Raw genomic sequence first — 20,701 nt, forward strand, 5'->3', positions numbered from 1 at the left:
AGAAGCCGCCATCTTGGCAATTTAACAGTGCAAAACAGAAAGAGAATCTGCTTTCCATTAGAAAGAATTAGAAATTTAAGGCTTCTGGGGTGAAAAGTAAAAACCCAACACTTTTTATAAAATTATACAACTATGAAACTTTCCACTGTCCAGTGAAAAGCCAGTTCTTTCATCCCTATTTCATTATGCTTGTCATCTGCTGAGAAGTATTGTTAAAATAGGATCGGATCCTCCCACCCCCATCCTCACTGCAATGCAGATTTAGTTATTACCTGTAAATAGTAAAATTGCAGGGCGTTACTAAAAACTATTCAATTTTTAAAAAATATTCTTTAGTAAATATTTGGCAAAAGTGTTCTGGCTAATCAATGGAGTTTTCCTTTTACTCAGCTTTCTAAGTTTTAAAGTTTATCCAGATATGGTTTACTCCCTTTGAGATCCATCAGATTCCTAAAATCTGTCAGTATTGGAGTACAAAGGCTTTTAATAATTCATTAGAGAGCTGCCTGAGTAAAAGAACACAATACAGTGTTTGAGTGCTACGTGAATTTAGTCCAAATTTTGTTTCTTTAAACATTTCATTTTGCTTGCCTGTTGACTCAACTTTTACCTTATAAGTAGTTTTTAAATGTCCCATATAGTGATTTGAAAGCAAACAAAACTGAAGAAAACAAATACCCAAGGGCTGCTTTCAGGTTTGAGATCAGGCTTCAGCGCTGTACTTTAAAAAAAAAACAAAAAACAAAAAACCTTTTGTTGCTGCAATATCAAACTCCAGATAAAAATAGAATGGCTAGATCTGGACCCAAGGATGTGAGGCTACACTGAACTTGCAAACTTTACTGTCTCCTAGTTAGGCAGAAGACTAAGATTTAATACCCAGGGTGAAAAATAACTGCACCATCACTCCCCCTGTAGTATAGAGGGACAAAGTATGGGTGTATTGTTTGCATTGAATTCAGCTGTAACTTTGTCAATCAACTTTAGTTTTTTAAAAAGATGCAACTTTGTATCTCATTTTTGTTATACTTTGCTGTCAATACATTTTTTCCTCTTGTCTGTCCTATTTTGGGTCTCTTTCCTTGCAGTGTTTTCAATAACAGGTGCTCCCTCTTCTGCTCTCTCCCTTCAACTTTTTAAATCACTTCCTCTTTCTTTTCCCCACTCTGTTTTCTCTTTCCTCCTTTGTCTCCCTCCTTTCTAATCCCCTACTTTTAGATGATACATCAGAAGAGAAAATCTCTCCTACTTCTCTGCAACCTCAACAAGATTCCAGGTTTCCCCCACAGCCAATTTGCCCTCTTCAAATTTCTGCTTGCTGTGTGGTGTGTGGGATTTAAGTCCTGTGGCTACTGTCCAAAACCGAGTTGGTGTTTAGCGTTCATGTTAGCACTAGCAGACAGAACATACTTTAAATGTTAATGAAACTTTCCATGTTAACATTTCAAAGATTAAGTTTTGAACCTTTGCATGACATTCTAACATGTAGGTGCACAGGTATTACTGACCTACTGTGGAGAAGTTCCGTCTTCTATAAAACTTGTGTATTATGGCTTGCTCTTAAAATATTATATTTGCTAGTAGATATTGCTTTTTCAGAGCTTATCTACTGTAAAGGATTGTTCATCTGTTGGTAGAAGTGTTGTTTCTGTAGTAGCACTGTAAACATTTTCATTACTGAAAATCCTGAAGTTTTGAAACTTGAGTCTGTTAAACTTTCTCGCCATCATAATTGTATGTATTGGTATGAGCCTGTTGACATCTTGGTGTGAGGAAAAATGGCTTGACAGCCAGTCTCAGACCTCCTTATCAGCACTTGACATTGCATTCCACACAGCCAGTCATCTCAACAGACATATTCAACTCTGTTCCTAATATTTGAGTGTGAAGAGTTTATAGTGTGAGCCTAAGTATGATTTGGGTAATTTTTAATTAACTCCTTAAATAGGAACAGTTTACGTTTTCTGTCTTCGTCTCACTCACACAGGATAATTTTGTACCATAATCTGAAATGAATGTTCTTTTTAAAGTAGTCACTTGCTGGTGTGGTTTTTTTTAATCCAAACCTGTTTCATATTTTTAAATTTATTTTTGTTTAAGCTGGGTACTGTGCATGTGAATTTAAGCAGTACGTTGTAAACTTTGTTCCTTTATTCACCAGGGCTTTTCTTCTAATATGCTTTAAGGAACAAACTTGGTTGTCCATTCCAAGTCAGAAAAATTAAATTGTTGTGGACAGCCAAGCTCAAGAAAATTAAGACGGTTTTGGGTGCATGGTAGACTGCAAAACATTTAATCTGCCCTTTAGTATAAATGTCATGCAAGATTTTAAAAAAAAATTGCCAAAGTGTTTCCTATTGCAAGAATAAGAAGCAACCACAAATGCCATCACAATCAAATTCTATTGTTGTAACTAAGGGACCAAAGTTATGAGTTATTACTATTTAACAATTGTGGTGGCATCAAGGCTATTTTAGAAAAAGACAGAACAGAAGACTGAGAGAATAAAATGAAAGGCATAATGGTTAGATTTTTTCAGTACTCTGCAGAACTAAAACTTGCTGCAGCTTTTCTTAAGAGTACACCACTGGTGCAGACAGAGACTTCCTTATTTTCTCTATTTGTGAATTAAAATTTAACATCAGATATTGTCAGATACAGTAATGAAAATTAAGGAACTTGATGGAATCTAATACTGTAATTGTAATGAAGTTACATTTATAAAGGGAAGATATAGAAGTGATACAGCTTTGGAAAAAATACTGTAAATTTTAATAAAAAAAAAAAGGAGTACTTGTGGCACCTTAGAGACTAACAAATTTATTAGAGCATAAGCTTTCGTGAGCTACAGCTCACTTCATCGGATGCATTTGGTGGAAAAAACAGAGGAGAGATTTATATACACACACACACAGAGAACATGAAACAATGGGTTTATCATACACACTGTAAGGAGAGTGATCACTTAAGATAAGCCATCACCAACAGCAGGGGGGGGGAAGGAGGAAAACCTTTCATGGTGACAAGCAGGTAGGCTAATTCCAGCAGTTAACAAGAATATCAGAGGAACAGTGGGGGGTGGGGTGGGGGGGAGAAATAACATGGGGAAATAGTTTTACTTTGTGTAATGACTCATCCATTCCCAGTCTCTATTCAAGCCTAAGTTAATTGTATCCAGTTTGCAAATTAATTCCAATTCAGCAGTCTCTCGTTGGAGTCTGTTTTTGAAGCTTTTTTGTTGAAGTATAGCCACTCTTAGGTCTGTGATCGAGTGACCAGAGAGATTGAAGTGTTCTCCAACTGGTTTTTGAATGTTATAATTCTTGACGTCTGATTTGTGTCCATTCATTCTTTTACGTAGAGACTGTCCAGTTTGGCCAATGTACATGGCAGAGGGGCATTGCTGGCACATGATGGCATATATCACATTGGTAGATGCGCAGGTGAACGAGCCTCTGATAGCATGGCTGATGTGATTAGGCCCTATGATGATATCCCCTGAATAGATATGTGGACAGAGTTGGCAACGGGCTTTGTTGCAAGGATAGGTTCCTGGGTTAGTGGTTCTGTTGTGTGGTGTGTGGTTGCTGGTGAGTATTTGCTTCAGATTGGGGGGCTGTCTGTAAGCAAGGACTGGTCTGTCTCCCAAGATCTGTGAGAGTGATGGGTCGTCCTTCAGGATAGGTTGTAGATCCTTGATGATGCGTTGGAGAGGTTTTAGTTGGGGGCTGAAGGTGATGGCTAGTGGCGTTCTGTTGTTTTCTTTCTTGGGCCTGTCCTGTAGTAGGTCTCTATGTCTAGGTCTCTATCATGCATTCCTACAACTACAATACCCACCTGCTGAAGTGAAGAACCAGATTGACAGAGCCAGAAGAGTACCCAGAAGTCACCTACTTCCTACAGTCCTTCCCCCCCTGCTGCTGGTGATGACTTATCTTAAGTGATCACTCTCCTTACAGTGTGTATGATAAACCCATTGTTTCATGTTCTCTGTGTGTGTATATAAATCTCTCCTCTGTTTTTTCCACCAAATGCATCCGATGAAGTGAGCTGTAGCTCACGAAAGCTTATGCTCTAATAAATTTGTTAGTCTCTAAGGTGCCACAAGTACTCCTTTTCTTTTTGCGAATACAGACTAACATGGCTGCTACTCTGAAACCTGTAAATTTTAATGATATGGTTTACCACCTAGGCAATCCTGTTAGGAAGGAAAGGGGTTGCATTCATATGGATTTATTTCAGTTGAGTGAAAGTGATGAAGTAAGGCTAATATTTGCAGCCAAGCATGCTTAGGCTATCAAGTTAGTGAAATACACCTGTGCTGAAAGAGGCAGTAAATAAAAGGAACTGACGCCAAACAGTGTGTGTGGTCCACTCTGTGGTCAAGTGTACTGTTAATCAGAAATTTAACAGTTTGATTGATAATGCACAAACTCAGCTCAGCCATTTACACCAAGGTCCCACCGTTGTAATAGAAGATGCTGTAATATACAAGCTCTGTATGTCCTTTAGGGCTAACCCAAGCTAAGCAGGTTGAGGATCTCTTGCTTCAACTTAGAAATATTGACCTCTCCAAATTTCAAGCAGCACAGTGATACAGTACCTTCTGGTTCCCTTCCCCCAGTGTTCAAACTAATGGAACAAGTGTCTCCTCTTCATGGGTGTGTGTTTGGGAGGGCAATCAACAAAATCTTTTGTTCTTTGATGTTTCACAGTAGCTCATTTGGTTTTAATGAGCTTCATATGTGCAGGACCAGCGCTTTACATTAGTGCTTCTTTCCTGTTTGCTGAGCTAAACCATACAGAAACAATGTACAATTACAATGCAAACACTCAATATAACTTTATACCATGGGCTACAGATATAAGTAACATGCAGCATCCTACAATCATTTCATCAAGACTAAATACATTCTTATCAATTTAACATCTGTTTTAACAATGCTAACACACAGGTAAGCCAGATTGGTTTCCAGCTATGCATTTGTCAGTGTTCAGTGAGGCCTAGGGGCCTTGGCATGAGCTGGCACTTAGTCTGGTAACATGACAACCAGCATCTGTGTTTTTCCGCACCTTGAGCCCTGCCAGACCCAGATGACTGAACTCCTTGAAGATAAGTCCAAAACTTTGCATTTGGCACATTATTGTATGGGAAGCCAGCGTAGCAATTGGAGGACAGGTTTTCGTATGGCTAGTGCTGAGGAGGCATACTGCTGCATTGTGCTCAAATTAGAGTTTGCTGAGGGCTGATCGTTTCGTGCCCAAGTAAGTTGCATTGCTATTGTTCAATTAGGAGGATAATGAAGGTCAGTATTACTTGCTGAGGCTAGGTCATCATCTGCCAGGATGGGACATTCTTTCCTTTCCAGCTGTAGAAGGTAGGATATGGTATTTGTGGACACTATGTGTGAGCTTAACATGAGGAAGGAATCCAGGAGCTCTCCTAAATTGGGGACTGACGTGACCCATTGTGAATACATATCTTCAGCCAGAGGAGACTGCACCATGGCTATGACTTTTTTTGAAGTGTTTTCCTCTGATAACCAGCATAATTTCTGTTTTACTTGGGTTTACCTTCAACCTTCTGATTTTTGACAAGCATACAGCTAGCTTGATCAAAGTGATGATGTGGTGATAAGGCATTTGAATCAGTGATGTCTCCTCAGTTTTCCTAATGGCTGCCTGCAAATGTTGAATAAGACTGAAGAGAGAATTGAACCTTGTGGGCAGTGTTCCCTCTAATTTTTCCCACCCATGTGCGGAATGAATTTTGTTATGTGCACCAATATGGAGGTGGTGTGTGACACATCACCTTCATATTAGTGCACATAACAAAATTCATGGGGTATGGAGTGTGGGAGGAGGCTCAGAGCTGGTATAGAGGGTTGGGGTGCAGCGGTGTGAGGGTTCACTTCTGGGGTGGGGTCGGGGAAGAGGGTTGGGTGCAGGGGGTGAGGGCTCCAGCTGGGGGTGCAGGCTCTGGGGTGGGGCTGGGGATTAGAGGTTTAGGGTGCAGGAGGGTTCTCTGGGCTATGGCGAGGAGAGAGGACCCCCCCCGCGCTCTCTTCCTGCAGCAGCATCTGGGTTGGTGGGGACAGGCGGCTCTCCCCGCTGCAGCAGCTCTGGGGTTGGGGGCTGCAGGATTGGCGCCTCTCCCCTGGCAGGTACAGGCTGGGGTGGGGTTTGGGCCAGGGGAGAGCTGCCCCAGCTGCAGCAGAGTTGGGACTGGGCTAGATTTGGGCCAGGGGAGGGGCGCCCCTGCCACGGGGAGGTCCCCGGGCTGGTTCCCTGAGTACCTGCATGGTGCTAAGAAGGCTGCTGCGCGGGCACACAGTTTACAGGGAACTTAGCTTGTGGGACTCTGCAAGTGAGGCATATGGTGGTGGAAGTATAGTTTTCCCAGCACTACTTTTTGAATGTCTCCAGAAAGTACTTGTGCCATTTTATTTTGTTCCCTGGAACCCTGCCACCTCCCAGAGATGAAGCAGAAACTCATAATCACCTCTTTTGAATGCTGTCTGGAGGTCACAGGAGAATGAGAATGGATATCTGCCCTTCATCCACCTCAAGAGATAATCCATCAACAGCCATCATGCTGTTTCTGTTGTGCCTTCTGGCCTGAATCCAGATGGTGCAGGGTTGAGGATTTTGGCCTTGGCTAGATAAGCTTGTTGATGTTAAAGATGGATACTGAAGCTGAATATTTATCTGATTTTTCAATAGCCCTAAAGATGCCACATTATACTTTGGTACGTCTTTAAGGGTTTGGAACAATGGGGTCCTGCTCACATTGTGCACCAGAGCAAATATGTTGCCATTTGTTGTTTTATATAGTCAGCTTATTGCTTATTTACACTTTGCTTCTCCACAAATGCTGTATTTTGCCACACAAAATGATAGTCCCTCTGCTTCTCAGCAAACACTACAATAGGCTGGTATTGTACGGAGGTCTCATATGACTGACTTAATTCATTTTACAAAATTTATTAGTGTATTTACTGGAATGAAACTGAACTGAACTGGAATGGAACTGAGATAATCAGAGCAGGATGCTGCACAGTGTTCTCCGTTATGAAATTCCCTGTGTTGATGGGCTACGACAGGCTATTATCTTCCGCAAAAAGGGAGTTGATGTGATGAAATAAAAAGGTTAGGTGGGGATGGGTTCTGAAGAATCTTGAAAGCAAAGTGAGCTTGAACTTAACACGAAAGAGAAAGTCAGTAAAAGGATCCAAAGGTCTGTGTTTGTGGTAGACCTGATTAGAGAAGAGGATGTGGAGGAAGATCTTGGTAGTTACTGATTGAGGGGAAAGCGCCACCTGCTGAATTTTCTGCCCACTTCTGTGAGTCAGCTTGTGAAACCTGACAAGCTCATAGTGTAAGATGGTATGGTTATTGGCCAGCCGTGTTTCTTATTGTGTCTGATGTAAACCCCTTTTTTTGTGAACCTCAGTAGTCAGAATAGGCAAGCACTGCTTTATTTATACATCTGACTCTGTCATATAATCTTAAAAACTTTGTTTACAGGCAAGTAGATCTTGTTATGTAGGGGGAGAAGGATCTTCCAACCTTAGTTAATTAATGTATAAGCGATTAATATTCTTGCTAAGCTAATTGGCAGTAACATCAAACAACATTTTTGGCAGCATGCCTTTTCTTACTAATGTGATTGCCATCTGTAACCGCTCCTCTGCCTTGAAGAGCATTACAGTAGAGCTGCTCCTGTAAGTCCTCCTTTCGGGGAACAGTGATCCATGGAATCTGTGGTCAAAAATGCTTCTTTATGCCATGTAGTAATCTTATCTCTCATTTTACCATTGATAGTTTTGGAAAGGAAAAGTAAGATTTTAATATCTCCTTGTATTTCTCTTTGTTTCTCTGCTGTATCACTTTTGAGAGCATGACAAAAACTGAACTCATTATTCAAAGTGATTACATTTGTGCTAAGATCTTGGTTACTTTCTTTACCACCGCTGTGCACTGAACGCACCAGTTCATAGAGGTATCCACAGACATGCATACCATCTTTTTCCTGAGAGTTTATAATTAACTCTGAACCCAATAGATCTGACAGTGAAGTGTGATTGAGCAATGGTCCACTGAAGTTAGGGTCTAGAGTTTTAGGGCTTTTCTACAGGGAAGGGTAATGCTCTGTGCAGGGATGTGATTTCTGAAATCCAATGTTGCACATTACTTGGTCCCTGTAGATCATGCTAGTCTCTTCTAAGTTCCGTAGTGCATTTTAATAGCACTGTTTCAAACAAACAAGCACTCCAGCAGGGTCTACATCAGTGATGCGCAGAAGGTGGCCTGGGGGCCAAATGTGGGCCTGGCAAGGCTTCCTCTGTGGCCCACCAGCTCGCATATAAACAGAAACATAAATAATATTTATAAATAAATTCACAAACAGTGATGTGCTGCCTGTCATTTGCCTGTGGCTTCCTTGGTAAGTAACTGACGGGCTCTTAAGTTCTCACAAGGGCATCAGCTACGATTGAGCTAGGATGCCACCCACTTTTTCGCTAGTGATGGAAATGGACCAAAAAATGAATGCGTGGGAGTAAACATCCGAAGTCGACAGCAAAGACTGAGCTTTTAACTCTCACTGGACAGAGGATTTTCTTTTTATTATACCATCTCATTTAAACACAAAACCTTCGGGTTTGATGTGCCAAATTATTGTACCCGCCTGTAAGGTTGTCACCATGAGGCACCACTTTGAATCAAAGCAAACAAATTTCAACACGGCCTATCCTCCTGACAGTGTGGCAAGATGTGACAAAATTGAAAATCTTGAAGTCTCCATATCACACTTCAAATGTCATTCTCACAACATCAGCATGAGTACAGGAAAAAGTAACAGCTGCCTCTCTTCTGATGATGTGAGTACTAGCTAAAAAGAAAGCCTTTTCTAGATGCCGAGCTTGTGAAAGAGTACAAGTTGGAAATGCCGGAGGAGCTTTTTGCCAGAGATTAAAAACAAAGATGACATTGTGAACCATTTTGACAGGTTTCAGAGTAGCAGCCGTATTGTTCTGTATTCGCAGAAAGAAAAGGAGTACTTGTGGCACCTTTAGAGACTAAACAAATGTATTTGAGCATAAGCTTTCGTGAGCTACAGCTCACTTCATCGGATGCATAATGCATCCGATGAAGTGAGCTGTAGCTCACGAAAGCTTATGCTCAAATACATTTGTTTAGTCTCTAAGGTGCCACAAGTACTCCTTTTCTTATTGTGAACCATGTGAAGCAAGTTCCCCTGTCTGATTCCATGGCAGTGCGAAGATTGGAGGTAATTTGAGGATTGTCTGTTTTCTGATTTAAAAAACACCAAATACATGTCTCTTGCAGTGAACAAATCAAGAGATTTAAGTGATGCTGGGCAACTATCGCTATTTGTTAGATTTTATGATGGTGAAATTTTCAAGGAAGAATTTTTGTGCTTAATACCATTAGAAACCTACACCACAGGAGAGAGAATTTTTTGCAAAGAAGAAAGGCTTTTTTGGAAAAATAAAAAAGGTTTAGATCTGCAGAAAGTAAACTTGATTGCTACAGACTGAGGTCCCTCCATGAGAGGGAAAGAGAAGGGCTTTGCTTCAAGTCAGACTGCAATATATCCTTCATTAAATATACTTCACTGTGTCATTCATCAGACTGTCCTGTGTGATAAGTTGTCTGGGGACTTGAAAAAAACAATGGATATTGTGAAGAGATTAATGAACTACATATGCTCAACTTCTAGCTTGCAACATCGTATTTTTAAAGCTCTTTTACAAGACGTTTCAGCCAAATATAGTGACCTGTTGCAGCACAACGATATTTGCTGGTTGGTAGGGGGTATGTATTAGAGATATTTTGTGCACTTTAAAAAGAAATAATAAAATTTCTTCCAAACCACAAGACCAGTAAGGCTTCTGAGTTCCTAGAATTTATTGATGTCCCCTCTGTCACAGGTTTATTTTCAGTGCGATACTACTGATCACTTTAATTCCCTCAATTTGCAGCTCCAAGGCCGTGCAAGCCATGTTTGGAATCTGTTTGAAAAAGTGTGCCCCTATCAGAGGAATCTTGCAATCTTTGACAGATTTTGTAGGAAAGATGTTGCACTTTCCCACATTGAGGAGTGTTGCTACAGATGAAACCTCGATGAAAACAATGCAAAAGTTCCTAAGTGATCTGACTGAAAATTTTAAAATCCCAAGGGATTTGCTTTTATTTGTTCATTATCTGTTTTTGGTCTCTGCGGATGGACCTTGCTTTTCTGAAGCAAAGAACATTCTTGTTCTTCAAGTGCTTGCCCATGTCCATTCCAGCATAGGTGTGTGCTTGCCCCCAGCACTGCCACCAGAAAGTTTTTCCCTCAGTGGTATCTGTTGGGTTGACTCTGGTGCCCCCTGGAGTCGCATGGTCATGGTGCTGATAGAAAGGGTCCTGACAACCTGCCACCCCCTCAGTTCCTTCTTACTGTTGCTGGAACTACAGTTTGTCCTTGTGTTTCACATATGATCCTTCAGTGGATTTGGATTCTTTTATTTTGTATAGTCATCTCTATTTGTAGTTAAGTTTTCATTAAGACAGTTATTTAGGATAGCGAACCCCGCTCAGTGGGGTAAGTCCCTCTGGGCATCAGGGAGGCCTTGGTCTCCAGAGTTTAAGTCTTGTGCTTCATGCTACAAGTCTGTCTGTGACCCCCATTCCAGCTGCCTAAGTATCTGGGGAAGCTCACATGTGGAAGCACTGCAAGATCTGCAAAAGCTTCAGGCCCTGCACCAAAAAAGACAGACATGTTAGGCTTAGGTTTCTCCTCATGGGGGCAGTACTTCGTCGTTCCTCAAAACTGAGTCACTCCGGCTTCTCTTAGGCGCGTCAATACTGCTTCACATCTCTGGCACTTGAAAAGGATGCACCTTCTGCTTCTCAGGACTCCTGGCACTGTCCATTCCTGGTGCAGAAGGTGACGATTATGGTAAGAGACTCTCAGCACCGTTCTCCACTGGTGCCGAGAAAGAAGCAGAAGAAGATGGACAGAAAACGATCCCCAACTCCGAGGTCTGCGGGGCAAAGAGATGGTAGCAGAGTGCAACCCATGTTGGGCCACTCTGAGGCTCCTGTAACTTGTCTGGTGCCGTTGACTCCAACCCCGGAACAGGCACCATTTAGTCTGGCACCGATGGACTCTTCACCACAAGAGAGTTCTCAAAAGGAAAACCAGTCATGATGGCACAGCCCGGTCCCCTGTCTGTCAGCACTATTTGCCAGCACTGCTTCTCCCTGATCTTCTTCTAAAAGGGAATCCTGAGAGGCAGAGTTGTATGTCTCCTGCAGGAGTCAGCATCAACACTCCAGCTGACATCACCCGATGACAGACCCAGGCCAGGGCATCCCACCTGTGGCTTGGCCACCTGCACACTGGCAGGTGCTAGCACAGTGGCTGTTCTGGAACCTTTGGGCTTTTCCTCCAATCCAGGGGACACATTCTAGAAGGTCTTAGTCTGTTGTATCGGAATCTAGAGCACCTCCACTTCTTCCCTCGGAGCAGGACTCTAGTTCCGGTACCAATCATGGTACTGAATATCAAGAACCCAGAACTGAGACCCATCCAATGCAGTCATACTGCTCTCTTACATACAGTGCAACTCCTCCACCTTTTCTCCCCCACCTGTCCTTTCTGAACTGTTTATACCCATCCATGATAGTGCTCCAATCATGTGAGTTACCCCACCATGTCTCTGTTATTCCAGTCACATCATAGTTCTCCTTCTTTCCCTGTTTAAAAGATGGACACTATATTTGCTTTTTTCCAATCATCCGGACCTCCCCCGATTGCCACGAGTTTTCAAAGATAATGGCCAATGGCTCTGCAATCACATCAGCCAACTCCCTCAGATGCATTGCACCAAGCCCCATGGACTTGTGCACATCCAGCTTTTCTAAATAGTCCTGCTCTTTCACCACTGAGGGCTGTTCACCTTCTCCCCATACTGTGCTGCCCAATGCAGCAGTGTGGGAGCTGACCATGAAGACCGAGGCAAAAAAAAGCATTGAGTAATTAAGCTTTTTCCACATCATCTGTCGCTAGGTTGCCTCCTCCATTCAGTAAGAGTTCCACACTTTTCCTGACCACCACCTTGTTGCTAACATACCTGTAGAAACCCTTCTTGTTACCCTTCACATCCCTTGCTAGCTACAACTCCAATTGTGCTTTGGCCTTCCTGATTACACCCCTGCATACTCAAGCAATATTTTTATACTCCTTCCTAGTCCAAGTTTCCACTTTTTGTAAGCTTCCTTTTTGCGTTTAAGCTCACTGAAGATTTCTCAGTTAAGCCAAGCTGGTCGCTTGCCATATTTGCTATTCTTTCTGCACATCGGGATGGTTTGTTCCTGTGCCCTCAATAAGGCTTCTTTAAAATACAGCCAGCTCTCCTCGACTCCTTCCCCTCCTCATATTAGCCTCCCGGGGGATCCTGCCTATCAGTTCCCTGAGGGAATCCAAGTCTGCTTTTCTGAAGTCCAGGATCTGTATTCTGCTGTTCTCCTTTCTTCCTTTTGTCAGGATCCTGAACTCGACAATCTCATGATCACTGCTGTCCAGGTTGCCATCCACTTCTTCTTCCCCTACCAGTTCTTCCCTGTTTTGTGAGCAGCAGGTCAAGAGGAGCACAGCCCCTAGTTGCTTCCTCCAGCACTTGTACCAGGAAGTTGTCCCAGACTCTCTCCAAAAACTTCCTGGATTGTCTGTGCACTATTGTATTGCTAACCCAGCAGAAGTCAGGATGATTGAAGTTCCCCATGAGAACCAGAACCTGTGATCTGGAAACTTCTGTTAGTTGTCCGAAGAAAGCCTCATATATCTCATCCTCCTGGTCTGGTGGTCTATAGCAGATGCCCAACACGACATCACCCTTGTGGCTCTTGCCTCTAAACTTAACCCAAAGACTCTCAACAGGCTTTTCTCCAGTTTTGGACTGGAGCTCTGAGCAGTCATACCGCTCTTACTTACAGTGAAACTCCTCCACCTTTTCTCCCCATCTGTCCTTCCTGAACAGTTCATACTCATCCATGACAGTGCTCCAGTCATGCGAGTTACCCCACCAAGTCTCTGTTGTTGCAGTCAATTCATAGTTCCTTAACTGTGCCAGGACTTCCAATTCTTCCTGCTTGTTTCCCAGGCTTCTTGCATTTGTGTACAAGCACCTAAAATAACTAGCCAGTTGCCCTACTTTCTCAGTATGAATCAGGAGGCCTCCCCTGTTGCACCCCCCTCCTTGTGTTTCCTCTCGGTATTCTAGTTACCTCAGAGCTTAGGTCTCCACCCCCCGACAAACCTAGTTTAAAGCCCTACTCACTAGGTTAGCGTGCCTGCCTGTGAAGATGCTCTTCCCTCTCTTCGTTAGGTGGATCTCATCTCTTCCTAGCAATCCTCCTTTCTGGAACAACATCCAAAGGTCAAAGAATCCAAAGCCCCTCTCTGACACTACCTGCGTAGCCATGCATTTACCTCCACAATTCGATGGTCCCTATCTGGGCCTTTTCCTTCAACAGGGAGAATGGACAAGAACATGACTTGCACCTCAAACTCCTTTATCCTTTTTCCCAGAACCACATAGTCTGCAGTGACCTGCTCAAGGACAATCTTGGCAGTATTATTGGTGCCCACATGGAGAAGTAGGAAGGGATAGCGGTTTGAGGGCTTTATCAGTCTTGGCAGACACTCCATCACATCCTGAACTCTAGCTCCAGGCAAGCAGCAAGTTTCTCAAGTTTCCCAGTCTGGACAGCAGATGGATGACTTGGTCCTCTTTATGAGAGAGTCCCTGACCACCACCACCTCTCTCCTCCTCTTGTGAGTGATGGTGATGGAACCTCCTAGGACAATGCATCCCATGTCTTCCAGTCAATGCGGTCTCCTTCTGGTCTCTTGCCCCAGATGACTCTTCCAAACCATTCTCCACTGTAGTACCTGTGCAGAGAGCCTGAAAACAGCTTCTTATCTCTATTTGCATTGGGGGTACACAGGTTCTCCTCTTTCTTCTTCTGGAGGTCACGTACTACTAATTTTCTTCCCCGTTCTGCTCTGCACTGCCCTCTCTGATTCTTCAGCATGCTGTGCCTGCAGTACCAAACACTGACTTCTATCCAGAAAGTCTTCGTTTTCTCTGATGCAGTGCAGGGTTGACACGTAGGTCTCTAGTCCTTTAATCTTTGCTTCTATGCTCTGGGAGAAAGACAAACATGGCACATGTTTGTGCAGGTCACAACAGCTGATCACTCAATATCCATATTGTCTTCCTTCTAAGAGCTTCTTCAGATGTTGTACTTACTGCTCATAGAAGCCTGAAAGGCAAAAAAAACTTTATCAATCCCATATCAATCCAGCTATGTTAGAAGAAAAAAACTGAATTGCTCAGTCATGAGATGAAATTGTACTTCGGCAGAAAATTCTGTTACCCTATGGTGATTCGGAGAGTTAGTGTAGTAAAATATGGTAGGTCTTTCATGTTATGATTTCAAGTAATAGTCTCTACCTTTGTTGTTTTGTTATGTTACTGACGTGTTCTGGTAATAATAGTAGTTATGTAATAATGTAAATATTTCATTTGTGGTGCAATTCTGGAATGCTAACATGCCTAAATACGATAGCTTTTGAAAAACGTTCAGCAAATTCAACTTTCAGACTGCATCCATGGAAGTGAAGGGGCAGATTTTTTTATTTGGTAATATACTCATATGTGATTGTCTTGAGGAGTGAACTGCGTTTAGAGTTAAAATTACTGCATCCCTGGAGCTAAATTTTGTGAAAATGTGCCATAAACACCTGAGTTGCATTTTTGTGTACAATTCAGCATTTCCAACTGGTAGCATTTAAAAGTCCCAGATCTACTGTGCTTCAAAATATAAGGCAAAGTAATCGTGCAGGTCTTAGATGATGTCTTGGTATTTACAGCCAGTGCACTTTACAAGAGTGGGGCACATATTGTGCTCCTAAGCTTATATAGTGAATATCTCTGTAAGGAAGTATCAAAAAATGTTTTTAATCTTTTATAGGAACGTTGCCATGATAATTTGATCACAGAACTTTAGAGGGGTGTGTACCAACACACACGATTTGTATGCCATATATCAAGGTTGATAGAGCAAAGCATAAAAACAAAGCAAGTTCTTAATAAAAAAAAAATTGAGTGGAAAACTCTATTTGACAAAGCCACTATAACACTCCTATGCATGGTTCATGTATGCTTATGTAGTAGTGTTCTTGGAGAGAACTCCCTATTTTGATACTTCTATGTAAATATGGAAATGTTGATAAATCTGATCCAAATCCCAGGCTTCTTGCTTTATTTCTTCTTTCCCTTCAGCAAAATACATAATAATTCTCAGGTCCCTGCGCTTCCCTGGTCCATCCCATGCCTCAGTCTCTAATATTTTTCATTAATCCCTAGTTGTTGTCCATTCTTTCTTCCACTTGAAATATTTTTTTCCACATGGGGCTGTGATTCTCTGGTGTGTCTTGAGCCAGCACCGCACATTGTTCTTTATGGTAGTCTGCCAATATTGCCATTCTAGCTATTGGTTGGGCTTGTCTGTAGTTTTGATTGCATAGTTTCACTTTTCTCTCCTTGGAAGGAGACTGTGAGGTTTTGGTTTGATGCTTTTTGTACTGCCATTCTTTCTTCCACATAGGCAGAAAGAGTGGCCCTAGTGCCATTATTTGTCTTCAGTGGCACCACTCAGCTTTATCTTTCTGCTTTTGCTTGTTCCACTCTTGATTTAAAGAAAGTTATCTGTGCAGATACAGAAAAGACAGAAGTTTTTCAATAAATATTTCTGCTTTGTATTTGGAAAGAAGCAGGATGATATATTCATATCATATGAGGAGGAACTACTTTCCAGTCCATTAGTAATGAAGGAGTTATTGAACAGTATCTGCTAGGGATAAAACAAAAAATGAAAAAACAGCAAACCAAGATAACTTGCACCTGATTCCTAAAAGTTGGCTGAGGAGCTCTTTGGCCTGCTAATAAAGTTATTACTTCTCAAAAAGTAGTTGTCAATAGGGAATCATGAAATGGGGGTATTCTGAGTGGGGCTCTGCAGGGATTGATTCCATATGTGATGCTATTCAATATTTCATCAATGATCTGCAGTAAATATAAAACCATTGATGGTAAATTGTGGAGAACATATAGTGGCAAATGATGGCAGGACAGCTATACAGAATAATCTGGATCACTAGTTCACCTGGGCCCATTCAAACAGAATGTGTTTGAATATAGCCAAATGTAAGTTCATAATCTAGAATCAAAGCAGACTGTCCACTTTGACCAAGAGATCTTTTTCAAACAACTGAACATACCGTAAGTCCCCAGTGTGATGCTGTGGCAAAAAGGCTAACTCAGTCTTTGGATGGATGAACCAGGGAGTAGGGAAGTGATTTTACCTCTGTATCCAGACTTGGTGAGGCTGATACTGGAATATTGCATCCAGTTCTCATGTCTACATTCTAAAAAAGGATGTTGAAATTTTGGAAAAGGGTGTAGTAAGAGCCATAAAAATGACTTGAGAGGCTGAAGAAATGCTTTACAATGAGAAATTTAAGGAGCTCAATCTGTTTATCGAAAAGAAGATTGAGATGGTAACCTGATGACTGTAATGGGAAGAAAATACCAGGTACTAAAAGGCTGTTTTGTTTTTTTTATCCTATAACATTCTTGGAAAATCTAGCTTAGCTTTAAATATCCAAACTCCTCCTGGTACATAAGGAAGCGGATGAAAAGTGTATGCAAGATTTTAATAGGGTGGGATATAAAATAGAAAAAATATAGTGGTATTACCAAATGTGATCATTTTGATTCTTAATGACTTATTTTAATAAACAGTAATTTCACCTTTAACTGATTTTTTTTCTTTGTTTTGCAGCTCCAGTAATTAACAGATTTAACAGAAGAGTATCAGGTAAAGTTTCCCTTATTATTTTAATACACTTCTGAAAAGATTTTAAATGTGTGCTTATTGAAAGCAATGACTTTCCAGTTTGTGGCCTGTTAACACTTGTCTATTGTATTTAGCACATTACATAGTAGTTATTGTAGTTAAATAATTGTAATTCTCTGTTTATTTTAGAAATCAATAGATTGCAAATTATAGGTTAGTGGAAAAACCTTTTTCCTATTAATGACAGTTTCAGGCAACTTCAACATTAATAACCGTTCAGTCAGGATACATTTCTGAAGACATATATCACAGGGGCCACAGAAAAGACTCATCTAAGTAACTCTGGGAATGTTTCATTTGAATCTGCTTCAATTTCTTCTTGCTAATCTTCCAGATTGCTGTCAGTTTTATCTTCAGCACAATGCAGAAAATAAGGTCTTCTCCAGTAGACAATTTTTGTCACTTTGTCTAACCTAAAGAGATAATTATCTTAAGAACAGCAGATGCCTGCGCTATGCCTCCAGAAACTGATAATAGCTAAAAATTAGACAGACAGGTGGGCGAGGTAGTATCTTTTATTGGGCCATCTTTTGTTGGTGAGAGAGACAAGCTTTCAAGCCACATAGCGGAGCCTGAAGAAGAGTTCTGTGTAGCTCAAAAGCTTTTCTCTCACCAACAAAAATTGGTTCAATAAAAGATATCTCACCACCCTGTGTTTCTAATATTCTAGGACCGACATGGCTACAGCTACACTGCCATAGCTAAAAATGTCAGATTTGCAAATGTCCATTTGTTCAGGAAACATAATTGATGCATTTGTTCCCAGGCATAGTTCTTCCACATGGTTAAATATTTTGCAATTTCTCATTTGATTTTACCAACTGTTGTGTTTTTGTTTTTTTTAAGTTGACATTGAAAGTGAGTGCTATTGAACCATTAGAACTCCACTGTTGTTCCACCAGAGCACAGCACAAATCATCTTAAATTCTCTTGGATTTTCATTTAACTAAACTTGGATAGTTGTCCAGGAAATTAGTTAATGTAGTTTTACTTTTAAAAGTACTTTTGTGAAAATGGCATTGTGAGTTCCGTGTTTGTCTGTCAATTATTTCCGGTTCAAATATTCTCAGTTTTTAAATAAAAAGATGTTTTTTCGAAATCATCTGTGCAAATTCAGCCTGAGGTTAGACCGTTGGGGTGGGTCCTTTCCTGTGATAGTGAATGAGAAGGAAAGATCTTTTAGGACCTTTGTATTATTTTCACATGTATAGTCCCCTTGTGACCAAATTATGTCCTCATTTACACCTAGGCAGCCCTATTAGCCTGCAGTGCAATTGTTCAGGTTCAGTTAAGGGCATGATTTGGAGACAAGGGTGTTGCCGCACATAAGGAAGTGGGCCATAATCAGAGCTTTTTAATTATTTTGACACTAGCACATATTTTACTATTGCAGTGGTGAATTTGGAGGGACAGTGACAACTCATTAAAGCACCTTATTGGGGTGGTCTCAAGGCATTTTACGTTAATGTAAATATCAAAGTAATCCATCCTGAGAACCAGTAATTGGTTAATAGCAATTAAATCAAAAATTTAAATGTGGAAATGGAGCTATTCAAGATATCCAAAGGCTGTGAGCTCCATAGTATAGGGGCAGAATGGCTAAGTGACCATCGAAAGGGGACATGCAGGCATTTCATTGCATCTTCAGTGTTGAAGTAATCAGTGGTCTCATTGATGATCAGTGCAATAATGAGTCAATCTTTATTGAGAAACAGGATACTTGTTTATGAAGGCCTCTATATGTTAGCATGAACTCGCAGCGAATGTAAAACCAGATTACTAACTAATGCAACTGGGCTAAAATTATGTTAGGTAATATGGTTGCAACTTCAGTTTTTTCACTGCAAATTGATGATAAATTTATAGGAGTTGTAATAGCAATAACTGAACGTTATTATATTAGAGTTACATGGAGCTATCATACAAGTGTGTGATTAAAGCTGCATGTCTTATACTAGTTTTTATTAGTCTTACGTTTTTAAAACCTCTTCATGATCACTTTCTTTGACAGGGGAACAAGTCTTGTGGATGGGGGGAAGCAGTAGATGTGGTATATCTTGACTTTTAGTAAAGCTTTCAATACTGTCTTGCATGACCATCTCATAAACAAACTAGGGAAATGCAACCTAGATGGAGCTACTATTAGGTGAGTGCAAAACTGGTTGGAAAACTGTTCCCAGAGAGTAGTTCAGTGGTTCACAGTCATCGGGAAGGGCATAACGAGTGGGGTCCTGCAGGAATCAGTTCTCGATCTGGTTCTGTTCATTATCTACATCACTGATGAAGATATTGGGATAGAGAGTACACTTATAAAGTTTGTGGACGATACCAAACTGGGAGGGGTTGCAAGTGCTTTGGAGGATAGGATTATAATTCAAAATGATCTGGACAAACTGGAGAAATGGTCTGAAGTAAATAAGATGAAATTCAATAAGGACAAATGCAAAGAACTCCACTTAGGAAGGAACAATCAGTTGCACACATACAAAATGGGAAATGATGGCCTAGGAAGGAGTACTCCGGAAAGGGATCTGGGGGTCCTTGTGGACCACAAGCTAAATATGAGTCAACAGTGTGACACTGTTGCAAAAAAAGCAAACATCATTCTGGGCTGTATCAGCAGGAGTGTTGTAAGCAAGACTAGAGAAGTAATTCTTTTGCTCTTCTTCGTGGAAGATTAGGCCTCAGCTGGAGTATTGTGTCCAGTTCTGGGCGCCACATTTCAGGAAAGATGTGGACAAATTTGAGGAAGTCCAGAGAAGAGTAACAAAAATGATTAAAGGTCTAGAAAACATAACTTATGAGGGAAGAGTGAAAAAATTGGGTTTGTTTAATCTGGGAAAGAGAAGACTGAGAGGGGTCATAACAGTTTGCAAATATGTAAAAGTATTGTTACAAGGAGGAGGGAGGAAAAATTATTATTGTTAACCGCTGAGGATAGGACAAGAAGCAATGGGCTTAAATTGCAGCAAAGGAAGTTTAGGTTGGACATTAGGAAAAACTTCCTAACTGTTAGGGTGATTATTACCTAGGGAGGTTGTGGAATCTCCATCACTGGAGATTTTTAAGAGCAGGTTAGACAAACACCTGTCAGGGATGGTCTAGATAATACTCAGTCCTACCATGAGTGCAGGGGACTGGACTAGATACCTCTCGAGGTCCCTTCCAGGCCTATGATTCTATAAGGTAAGCTTCCTCCACTCTTGGCTTGCATACCAGGCATGAGCAGAGGTGTAAGATAAGCATGGGCAAATTAATTGAGGATGAACAAATAAAGAATAAGCGATGGAAAGAGTATTTTGAAAACCTGTACAATGTCATGAACACAGTAGATGAAAAGCTCCCGGAGAAGCTTCCCATTACAAATGTGCGAGATAAGATGCTGGAACTCTTAGAAGACAAAGTAAAGATCTCAGTAGAAAATTTGAAAAAGAAAAAAGCACCCAGAAGTGACAACATAATCGCAGAGCTGTTGCAAGCAGGCAGGGAACATATGATAAAGGTGATGCACAAGCTATTTAACAAAATTTGCAAGAAAGATCAAGTGCCAAGTGTATGTGAGAAAGTGATAATAGTACCAATCGATAAAAAAGTTAAGAGTAAATGAAAGAACTACAGAAGAATCATCGTATTGCACATGCTGGCAAAAGCATCCGTCAAGACATTGCAGAGGAGAATGAAGAGGTATCTGAATAAAGCAGTG

The 20,701-nt window shown here is 41.1% G+C and overlaps 1 protein-coding gene across 1 annotated transcript in view; it reads left to right on the forward strand.

Annotated features, from left to right (window-relative positions):
- Positions 1 to 20,701, forward strand: part of PRKAR2A (protein kinase cAMP-dependent type II regulatory subunit alpha) — a 157,143-nt gene that overhangs the window by 39,582 nt on the left and 96,860 nt on the right. Inside the window, exon 2 of the mRNA XM_038410295.2 lies at positions 16,924 to 16,959. Coding sequence (XP_038266223.1) covers positions 16,924 to 16,959 — 36 coding nt within the window. The remainder of the gene's footprint in view (positions 1 to 16,923; positions 16,960 to 20,701) is intronic.

Source organism: Dermochelys coriacea, chromosome 7, assembly GCF_009764565.3.
Source record: "Dermochelys coriacea isolate rDerCor1 chromosome 7, rDerCor1.pri.v4, whole genome shotgun sequence".
Taxonomy (NCBI): domain Eukaryota; kingdom Metazoa; phylum Chordata; order Testudines; family Dermochelyidae; genus Dermochelys; species Dermochelys coriacea.